The sequence below is a fragment of the Ictidomys tridecemlineatus genome, chromosome 13 (genome assembly GCF_052094955.1).
Source record: "Ictidomys tridecemlineatus isolate mIctTri1 chromosome 13, mIctTri1.hap1, whole genome shotgun sequence".
NCBI lineage: Eukaryota > Metazoa > Chordata > Mammalia > Rodentia > Sciuridae > Ictidomys > Ictidomys tridecemlineatus.
In genome coordinates this window covers 17,957,120-17,969,164 of record NC_135489.1, presented here as the reverse complement: position 1 = coordinate 17,969,164, position 12,045 = coordinate 17,957,120, and the positions used below count along the sequence as shown (strand labels likewise).

At 31.2% G+C, this 12,045-nt stretch overlaps 1 protein-coding gene across 6 annotated transcripts in view; it reads left to right on the top strand.

Moving 5' to 3' along the window:
- Positions 1–12,045, top strand: part of Wdr7 (WD repeat domain 7) — a 327,637-nt gene that overhangs the window by 59,939 nt on the left and 255,653 nt on the right. For all 6 annotated transcript variants that reach the window (XM_040272677.2, XM_078029968.1, XM_005323039.3 and 3 more), the window contains one exon: positions 35–255. In XM_040272677.2, coding sequence (XP_040128611.1) covers positions 35–255 — 221 coding nt within the window. The remainder of the gene's footprint in view (positions 1–34; positions 256–12,045) is intronic.

The window sequence follows — 12,045 nt, the reverse complement described above, 5'->3', positions numbered from 1 at the left end:
TTTTTGCATTTTAAATCCAAAACCTCATTCACAGGTTGGCCACCTCACAGAACACTCCGTGGTCATCGGAACAAAGTCACATGTTTGCTATATCCTCATCAGGTCTCAGCTCGATATGATCAAAGATACCTGATTTCTGGAGGTGTGGATTTTTCGGTCATAATTTGGGACATATTTTCTGGAGAAATGAAACATATCTTCTGTGTTCATGGTGGTGAGATCACTCAACTTCTAGTTCCACCCGAAAACTGTAGTGTAAGTTGGTTTTTGTACTGATATCCTTGCATGGAGCCCTTTATATATTCTCATTTGACTTTAGTTGTAGTTGACTGGGTTTAGACATACAGCCTATGGTATGGAACCTTCGTATGTATAAAACAATATGATGTCATTCACTTACATTTAGAAGCATGCAAATTGATTCCATATACTTATACATGTGTAAGTAGTACAGGTGTTAAAATTGAATTGGAAAGATAAATGTGAAATTGAGATACTGGTTTGATTTTGGGAGTGAATGGAATCAGTATGGACGAGAACAAAAAATAACTCCTGGAAGGGTCATGTTTATTTACTTTTAGTTAGTATGTATTTAATATTTCTTTCACATTGATAACTAAATTATCAGAGCTATTTTTATATTGTTGGAACGATTTGGAACAGGATTTTTGAAAGAAAGTATTTTAAAATAAATTATTTAGTACTAAAATTATGCTTATGTATGGAGCATATTGGCTAAGTTATTTAATACATTAGCTAAAAAATTATAACTTTTCATTTAGTGTGTCTAAATTTTTACTGTCCCATACACTCCAAAAATATCCAGAAGGGGGCAGCATAGATTTGTGAAAACAGAATGTCAGGCATCTGTCCTAAGTATTAGAGATTGTGCTTTCATTTAACACTTTTAGATTCCTAGATCCAGAGACAGGTGTGATAATATAAATGGTTTATTTAGTTAAGTGTATGCTAGCATGACTAAGTTTCACAGCCAGTAAGAGAAATTAACAAATTAATTTTTCTTTTTAATAATTGTGCTTTTAGTCTGAAGAAATATTGAACACTTTTGCTCGAATTAGCTCTGATCTCACATTTTTGAGTCTGGGGTTTTCTTATTAATTTGTATTCTACATTTCAAAAGCAATGTCTATAATTATACCACAGTCTCTGAAGCCAAGCAGAATAAACTCTGTTATTACAAATTAAACAAAAGCAGGAAACAGCTATAATTATTTTTCTAAAATATAATTTTTTTTCTCTTAACACTTAATGATCTTAGATTTTGAGAGTATTTACATATGTTTCTATTGCACTAGCAACATCTTTTTGAAATTAATTTCATTAAAAAAATAAGCAATACATAGTAACAGAAAATACAGGCATTTAAAAAAGATGATTTGGTTATCCTTCAGCGTCACTAAGTAAATAATGAGATCATTATTTTTAGTGATATTCTGTAACCTATTTAATTTTACTGGACATTTTAGAATGTTGCTTTTTAAAACTGTTTTCTTTCCTACCAGTGTGGGGGCAAGAATTATTGTAGCTAAGTATTTTTGTAGTTCCAGAATAGTTTCTTTGGATAAATTCTTAAGTTTTAAATTGATATAAAAGAAGAGCATATTGATATAAAAGAGAGTACTTGCCTATCATGTGTGAGGCACCTGGTTCGATCCATGGTACCACATAAAAACAAATAAATAAAATAAAGGTATTGTGTCCATCTACAACTAAAAAAGTTTAAAAAAGAGAAGAGCATGTTAATTTTTAAAGGTATTGAATAAATATTATGAAATTGCCTTCAAAAGATTAGAAATAATTTTGTGTAGCTATCATTGTACTTTCATAATTCTCTATTATCCTGTTTAAATCTTCCAAACTTTACTGATTTTCTAGACTTGTAGGTATCTATATATAGATTGTAAGTAAGTATAGTTCTCATCTTATTTGGAAAGTACAGAAATACTACAGATAGCAATACTATATTGGTTGTGCATTCTGATTAGTTTATATTCTTTTATAATTTTATGTTTCCAGCTACTATCAAAAACTAATGTATTCAAGATGAAAATTATTTTCCCGCTATATTATCTCTATGTTCAAATTTTATGATGCATCCTGTCTTATGTAGTAAGCTGAAAAAAAACTCAGTAGTGTGCCAAGAGACTGTTGGTGAAGATCCTTTTTGTAGTAATGAGAAAGATGCATTCTTATTCTGGCCATGCTGATATTGTACAACATTTAAGAAATTTTAGAAATTTCTCTATTTGGGGAGAGTTTGTTTAATTCTTACATTTGGATCTTATTATCTTTGGTAGTAAAATTTCATTTGGTATGAAATTTATTTTTTAGTAACAAGTGATTTGGTATTAAACATTGCAAATAAAGTAGTTGCTTAAAGTACATGTTTTAGTTTAGGGTGAAGAGAAAGTATGACACAAAACAAAGGCTAATTTTTCTTGAGAACTTACTAATATGGCATTTTTCAACAGAAAGTGTAATTTCTTTTAAAATGCCAAAAAATTGTTAGTTAAAAGAAATTTTTTTTCTAAGAATATTATTCAGTTAGGTGCAGCAACATAGTTTTGATTAGGCTCAGGGATATCCTCATGGGTAAGCTAGTCTGTATTTGATAGAGTTTAGTCTATGAGTGACCCAGACTAGCACATAGGTGATTATTATGCAGCATGATTAATATTATGAAAAAGTGTTTTTCAGGGCCTTTTGGGAATAAATAGAAGGTTCACTTTGGAGATCAGCTTTGGATGGTTTTGGAAGACTTCCAAGAAGGGCAATATCTATTGTATTTGGGGATATTAATTTTGTGGGTGTATATAAAATTATACATGGTTTATGAACAACCTCTGTTTGCAGAGGCACTTAGTTTTATGTATATTCTGTAAAGGGATACTTGATGAGTTTTTCTGACTAACATCTGATGGATCTGTCTATAATAGATAAAGGCTTGCTTTTAGGCAAATGCTGGCAGGAATTTGACATATATACATTACTTTGAAAATAGCAGCTAAGAGATCAGAGTAAAGGTTTTATATGTCTTGCAGACTAGCAGTATATGAGTATTAGGACACTTTATTTCATCCTACTTAGGAAGGATGTTTGAAAGAAAAAAGTTAAGATAATAAAATATGAAACTGTATTGAAAGGTGAAATATTTAAATTTGTCTAAAGAAAGACTTGACAAGTTAGGAAAGTAAAAAGAAAGTGGAATGATACAAAATCAGAAAGAAAGAATGTATGCTAATACTAACAAGCATAGTTTTTATGATTATTTTGAGTTATTATGAATGGATTCTTTAGCCATTGGTAAAGACTTTCAAAATAATTTGGAAAAGGGCTGGGGTTGTAGCTAGGTGGCAGAGTGGTTGCCTAGCACATATGAGGCACTGGGGTAGATCCTCAGCACCATGTAAAAATAAATAAATAAAATAAAGGTATTAAAAAAAAGAAGTTGGAGAAAACATTCTGCTATTAATCTATGGACACGGAAATAACAAGGCTCCTGGTTAGTTAGGCTAGTAAAAATGAACCCTTTAGAATCAGATAGACCTGGGTTTGTGTCTTCATCTTGATCAGTAAGTTACTTATCATCTTTGAGCTCTAGTACCAGTTTTGATGAAGGGTTTTTCATATTTACAAATAAAGCCTCCTATAATAGGAACTCAGTAAATCATTACTATTGTTATTATTTGTTTTTTGATTTGACTACATTCTTGTTTGGATGATAAAGGCCTAAATCTGGGCAGTATGTTCTTTCATTTTCAGTTCCAGAATGACTTCATCGTAGATGTGCTTTGTTCTTATGTCAGGAGCTGCTATTCATTTCCTTGTTTCCCAACTATGGCCAGTTGGTTTTAGAAAGTGTTTTAGAGATGGATCTCTTTTCTCTATCTGACTTTGAATCTTTTTTGGGGAGAAGGGGGATTTAATATTATTAAAAATTAATATACATTTTAATTGACTAACAATAATTGTAATTTTCTGGGTACAATGTGGCATTTCAATAATTTTGTATCTTATTATCACATGAAATAAAAAGTTTTGGAGGCTAGGATTATGGCTCAGCCGTAGAGTGCTTGCCTTGCATGTGCAAGGTCCTGGGTTCGATCCTCAGCACCACATATAAATAAATAGTTGTTATGTTCAACTACAAATATGAAAATAAATATTTTAATTAAAAAAAGAAATAAAAATTTTAAGTTAACAAGAGACAACAACTGGATAAAAGGATTTTACTCTCTTAATTCCTTGGAAACTATATTGTGAAATACTGTGTCTTTCTGCTCATTTCCTGAAAATTGGAGTTTTTAGCTATCTGAGAGGCCCAGACTAGCTCATTTCCTCTGTACATTTGTGGGTGGGTTTTAGAGGGGCAAGCCTTTGCCAGTATGACCCCAGATGATGAATGGGATGTTTGACTTCATGTATTTTTTTTTCTTAAGGTATGAATTACTTGCTTAATTATGGACTCTAAAAGTTAAGTTTCACTCTATTCTTTGATATAGCTTTAAAAAATAAGCAGACATTCTTTCAAAACAAAGAGATACTTTAGCATATATGTTCTGTTATTTACTACTGGAAAGAGACACATGGGTCCTTTCAGTGTCTCAAGTACTAACAATGAGGACGTTATCTGTTTCCATGAGAAAGGAAAGGAAAGGTTTTCCATGGTTCAAGGAGAGTTATGTAAGTTCAGTGTTTATTTCTTGTAAGGAAGCAGGTATAATGATAAATAGGATAAGGTAAGGCAAGCAGATTTTAAATGGCTAGGAATGATATAGTACTATTCATGTTCTAAGTTGAGGAAGCAGAAAGTAGAGGACAGTCCCAACACACAGCCCTCTGGAATCTAAATGCACTTTTTTCCAAGACCTAAAGCCCTGTGTCTTGGAAGGTGGTGATTCCTGCCGTGTCAAGGTTCTGGGACCAGGCAGATAAGAGACATTTGACTGGTGTGCAGCGTGAAAACAGACAAAACTTTTGAACTGCTTAAAAATAAAAACCTTAGAATATGTTCAGAGTCTTTAGATTTGGCCATCTTGGTCCTTAAAAACCCATAAATATATAATTTGAAATTAAAGATAGCATTTTTACCTTTTAAGGTGTGAACTAAAAAGTAATAAAGTTCAGTAGAAAAAAAACATATAAAGAAATACTCAGAAAACTGTGGAAGGAATTTATTAAGTTGTTGGAATGAGAATTTTCATCGACTTATTATTAAAAATGTTATAAATTCATTAATCTAATGTTAAGATAATATGCAAGTGGTATTGGTGAATATGATGATGGAATTATTCAGATTAAATTAAAGCAGATGTTAATTTAAGAAGAAAATATTGAAAAGGGAAAGTAATGTTTTTGAAGAATTATGGATGGTTTAGGTAGATACCTAAATGTTGGCAACACTTAACAACTTCTTAAATAAATATAGTTATATTTTGAAAGAATTTATTGTATATAATGACAAAATGATGATGGAAGTCATATTAACTGCTATCATATTTTGTATTCATGATGTGTTAGTTACTATGCTAAATTGTTTCTGTACATTATCACACAGCAGTTCTACAAGATATGATTCTTGTTGTTAACCATATTATACAGAGAAATGAGGCTCAGAGAAGTTAAATAACCCATTTAAGTCACATAGATAGCAAGTGACAGGGATGGAATTTGATCCTCAGTAGTCTGACTTGATGACCTGTACTGATCAACCATGCATATTACCTACTGGCATATTTAATAGTCTTTAAAATTGCATTTCTCCATTTTTTGACATTCTCAGCATTGATTTATGTAAGTGAATATGATTTTGATGCATACTTAAATATTCAGTCAATTAAAAACTAAAATTGTCCTTCAGTTTGTTGAACAAAACACCACCGTTCATTTTAGTTCTCAAATTTCTATTTCCTTTGGAGAACCGCATTGCTCAGTTTTCTTGTAATTTATCTTTTAGTTTTCCTTGGATTATTCAAGTTTGGAGTCTTTTAATTTTAGTTTCCTGTTGGTATAGTTTTAACTCCCATTTAATTAATACATACACAACGTTAAAAATTTTGAAAATAGAGGTAACTAAGAAGGTAAAAGTTCACCTGGTATCTTTGTACATATAAGAAAACCACCATTAATATATTTTGATATATTTTCCTCTGACCTTTAAAAATCCATTTATTGTATATTTGTGATTATACTATAGATATGTAGATAAGGTTATCTATGCATACTGTATCTTCATTTAATATTACAACACATTTTTCAAAGTTTTGCTTATTCAGGAAAATAATTTTTAATGATTGCATAACATTTCATTGAGTAAACATAATATATTTACTTAGCCATTCCACTCTCTTGATATTTAATTGTTTCCACTTTTCACTATTATAAATAATACAATATTGAATATCTTTGTATTTAAAATTTTCTTGCATTTAAGATTATTCCTTTGGATGGATTCCTTGAATTCTTTTTATATTAGAACCTCAGAATTTTTCTGTGGTGGGTTAGTAATATTTTTAAGCCTACCAAGTTATTTTCTGCCTAGAGTTCCTATTGCATTGCCCCTCTCTTAAAAAATGTTATTTGCTTAAGTTTCCACAGTATAAGGGAAATAAATGTAATACCTACTTCGGAAGGTTGTTGTGAGACTGTAATGGATTCCTGTCAAGCATTAAGAATATACTTACCATAAAGTCAGAACCCATCAAATGTTGATTGCTGTTTTTGGCTAAGTTGACAGGGGAAAATTGTATCTTATTGTTTGAATTTGCTTTTCTTCAGTTACTAAATATATTGAAAATTTTCTGAGAACTTAGGCAATTTTTTAAGTTTTAATTTTTCTTGTCCTTTGATGTGTTAGTAGTGCCCCCCACCTTAGGGGGGGTGCAGATATTAGTCAATGAACGTCCTCTTACCTAAAATACTAAACGTATGTGGCTTCTGTTGTTGGAACATTTTCTAGTTTGTTATTTATTTTTGGATTTTTACCAAACAGATATTTTTGTTTTTTATGTAATCCAATTTATATTTTTTCTCTGTAGCCTCCATATTTTTGAAGCTTTGAATCTTGCTTTCATCCCCCCCAGAAATTTGGTAAAACTTGATTAAAAGCAATGATTACATTAAAAACAAATGTAAAATTCTTTATCAGAAATTTGTTTATGTTGTGGGGTGAGGTAAGGATTAAAATTGTTTGTTTTTCCCTAAGCTGACAAATATTCACAGTGTTATTTGTTAAATAAATCTTGTTTCTCTGATAGGCAGCAACTTCTTAATCATGTATTATATTTATTTGCTGTTTTATAATTAAGAAATAGAAGAAAGGAGTTCTAATTAGCCAACTTTTTATTGTTATCTTTTGCATATAGTGAACAAAGCAAAATGTTAGAACAGTAAGACCAAAGACTTATTGTTCATACATAATATAATTATCCAATTAGTTGGTTAGTCAGTTGTTTTGGTTGGATTACATGGTCTTATTTTCTAAAGTAAATATTAAATAGCCCTCTACCTTTTCTTTTTTTAAAAGAAGATTGGATTTCTGAAACTTAAAATTTCATTGTAATCTAGTTTTGTGGACGTGTGGAAATGAAATTAACATTTAATTTTGTAGGCTCATTTTCCCCTTCAGGTAGAATATTTAAAAATGATAAATGATGCCTCTTAACGGCACATTTATGTTCCATAGAAAGAGTTCTGGGAAGTACAAGAAATAATGATTAAGAGAATAGTGGGATTGATTTATGAGCAAAAGAAGCTGGTCATTTATAGCTTGTCTAATGATGGGCATATTTAAAAGGAGAGACAAAAGAGTGTTCAGATATTTAGAAGATATTCACACAAAGGGAAAAATTGTTTGGGGTAAATATGAGATTGCTCCTTAAGTGATATGAAAAAAGAGCAATATAGTTTAGAAAACAAATTAGCAGAAGTAGAAAATAAAAAATATATATTATTTACACTGGGAATTGTTGGAAAATGGAAGCATTTCCCCGGAGAGCTAGGGGATGGGATAAACTAGCTGTCTCTAATTTCTGTAATTCATGGCAGATGCTTAGGAACAGGTTACATAAGAGGTTTCTGGGAATGGTTTAAAATGAAGTCTTGTGAAATGCGCAAGGTCAGACTGGATGACCTAGGTGGTATATTCTGACTCTATCAGATGCTGTGATAGCTTGTGGCATTCTGCTGTTCGGCCTAATGTACTGTGAAGATTATTTACTGGCAAATTCAATGAGTCTTTTTTTGGTTTAGGATTAAAATTCTTTGAAAAATAAAAATTGGCCTTGGAATGTACTTGTCTGAGTCCAGTATCCTCCCTCAACGTCTTGCCCTAGTTGTCTTAATTTTTTCATTTAAAAAAATAGACTTTTCACTTGATTCAATATTTTGTTCAGTTGCTTATGTTTAGACTTTTAGTTAGCATTTTGTGTCATTTCTGTATGTTGTTTCTAGGACACGATTAATTTAATGAGTAATATTCACCTATAAAATACTAGTGAAGTTAATAGAATGCTCATTTCATGCTGCATGGTTCTCTACAACTATAAAAGTTTTTAATGGGATTGTGTTTACACTCATAAGTCGTTTGATAGCAATGGTTGCTGAAGTGGACATTGTGAGACAGTGGGGGTATGAAGAGAAAATATTAGAACTCTAATTTATTGGATCTTTTAATCCGAGGAAATGGAGCTTTCTGAACATTTGCTAGATGGGTGGACACTGGTGTGCCCACTCCTATCATGCTCTGATGGGCATGTACTGCTGTGAGCAAAAGTGGGTGAGCCCCCAGGAGGTACAAGTGACACTTATACCCCATGTGCTTCCAGTTAAAAGGTGTTGACTTAAGGATTATATTGTATAGTTCTTAACCTTGCTATCACAAATTGGTAGAGAAAATATTAATGGAAGATATTTCTGATGAAAAATAAACATTTTTCATCAGCCACATTGAATTTCAAACAATGATGATTATTTGATGATTCAGGCAATAAGGCAGCCAAAATAATTTCGAATTATATAAAGTTTTTTTTTTTTTAGACTAACTTTGACTCATCCTTTTAAAATATACATGTGTATGTTTACAATGTATGAGATATATAAGCAGTTAAGTACATATACAGAAGTATAAACACATGGAATACGTTTTAAAATCTTTTAAATGAGTAAATGACTGATCAAGAAAATTTGGAGCAAAAATGCATTTCAAGTAAGTTCATTTGAAGATGTGAGGGTCACATTTTTTTTTTTAGTTGTTGTATTACCATTTTAATTACACCAATTAAGTGTTTTACACACTATCTTGTTATAATGACCTTGGTGTTTAAATCATCTTTAGGTGACTTTTTCAGGTTAGAGTAGAAAAAAGTGAAAAGTAATGGAATTAATCAAATTGTGGAATTAGTCATTGTAGATGAATTAGATGTTCACTAACTCAGATCTCTAGAATTTAATAAGAGAATTGTGCTAATTCAACCCATTTGTGGAGAAACTCGATCTAAATCAGTAAGAAATATGAATTATAAAATATTCTTTAAGAAGTGCTTCTTAAATAATTTTGAGGACAGATAAGAGAATACCAGGTTAATTGTGTTTTAGCAAATCTTTTAAGTGCTTCCATTTAACAGATGGCTGAGATTTATTTATCATTACTCTATTTATTGTTTGAATTAAAATTAATACCAAAGTGTGCTTGAATGGTCATTTTTCCTTTTACGTTTAAATAGGCTAGACATTTGTTTTGCTTATACCATTAATTTGTTTTCACACAAGCTGCAAAGGTAACCATCAACTCAGAATTAATTAGTGGAATCAAAATTAATGAGGTTTTACTGCACTGGTTCATTTCCACTTTAGGCCAGTTCTCTTTATATGAGTTGGAGTAGCACTTTGTTGAAAGAAGAAAAATTAGACTTATTTTAATCCATATTTAAAAAGCAGAGAACTATCTTTTCTTGTGAGTTAAGTACCTCTAATAACTATGCTTTCTTGGGCTTAGTAATTGATTTTTTTTGTTTTCATTCTTGATTATTTTGGCTATTTCAATATGTTCTTATTATAGTACAGCTAAAGTTAACTCTTCAGATACATATTATTATTGACAGAATAGTATGTGATTTTTATAAGTGACCAAAAAAGCCATGCATGGTAGTGCATGACTGTAATCCCAGCGACTTGGGAGACCGAGGTAGGTAGGAGGATTGCAAGTTCAAGGCCAGCCTCAGTAACTTATCAAGACCCTGTCAGTAAATACATACATACATACATACACACATATGTACATACACACATATGTTATCTAACTTTTTTTGTGTGTGGGCAGAGCATGTTACTTTCGAGTTTCATCATTATTGCACTCTGAAAAGGAATAAAACCATTATTTAAAATGTATTTAGGTAAATATATATGTAAAGAGAGTGCATTTTGTGGAAATGAAAAGCTAGAGTTTTTGGAATTATATCTCTCTCTTTTTTTTTAAACTTTCAGGAAATTATACTCTGTAATCTATTTTTTAAAAGCTGATCCTATGCTATTATTTTATGTTTGTTGTATGTATTTTTAACTTTTACAATATAAGAGTAATATGACAAAGAGCTTTTAAATATTCTTATGAAGACGGATTGCATTTCCTCTAATCTTTGAAATGATTCCCTGCCTATAAAGGGAAGGGTGAAAGTTCTGACAACAGAACTTCTTAGGACGGGTTGATCATGTTAAAGGTCAGGTTCCTCATAGGAATGGAAAAGCCTTTCTTGTTTGCTTAATGGCTCTTGTCCTCTGTCCACTAGAATATAAACTATGGTAAGGAGATGTGTGCACAGCTCTGTGGTTGTCATTAGCTTTGTATAGCTTCAGCTCTTGAGAGCTACAATAGATGGTAATTTTAGAAACACCTAACCTGATGAAGAATATTTGCAAAACTTCATATTGACTTATGCTTCGTTTCTCTACTTTTTGAAAAATGAATTAATTGCATGCATATGAACATTAATGAAATTAATTTGGACTTGGGACTAGCAAGTAGGCCAGTTGGGAGTGAGGTGCTATTTAAGGCTTAGCTCTTTTTAAAGAGGAGTTTGGAGAGTTTATGAGTCGAAGTAGTAGAATCAAAAATAGTGAAGTATGTTTGAGTGTTGTAGTGGACCAGTGCCTGGTGAAAGGATATGAGTAGTTTGAAGAAAATGCTGTTTAGGAATCCTTTTTTTTTTTTTTTTGAGTTTATTATACCCAGAGACCCCTGGACACAGTGGTGGCACATGCCTGTAACCTTGGCTACTCCTGAGACTGAGGCAGGGGGATTGAAAGTTGGAGGCTAGTCTTATCAATTTGGCTAGACCCTATCTCAAAGTAAAATAAATAAAATATGAAAAGTGCTGGGAATGTAGCTCAGTGGTAGAGTACCTCTGGTTCAATTCCCAGTAATGGGGGAAAACAGTCATATAAGAGAAAAAGATCACTGTTTCTCTCATGAAAGATATGAATGACCTCTTTTTAGTGATGCAAAATAGAAAACAGTAGTTAATCATTAAGGCTGCAGTCTTCCCTTTTTATAAAGTGAATAATAGATAATATTTGATAAGTACAAAGACAGCACTAGTGACAATCTGTAGAAAAATCAAAGCGTCCATTGTATTAAATATCTAAAGTTAGCAATGCATGTTTTGTGTAGCTAATACTTTATGTTATGAAATAATTGAGAATAAAGGTATCATGGGGTACATATCTGTGTTCTATTGTATATATTTACTCAGTTGTATTCTGTAGAGCTTTAATTTAAATGATGTTAAATACTTTTTCACTTTATTTACATCTTTCTGCTAATTAAAGAAAGTAATATTTGGGTGCCAGAATTCATTTGCCCCACAGTTCTTTGTACATCCTTTTAAAGAAAGAAATCATATTTTATATTTCAATTGAGTGTTTATCAAGATAAATGAAATAGTTTAACAAATGTTTAAGAAAGTTATAATGTTTTAATGGAGGTTTGTAATATCTTTCTAAACTTAGTTTTCTTTCTTTCTTTTTTTA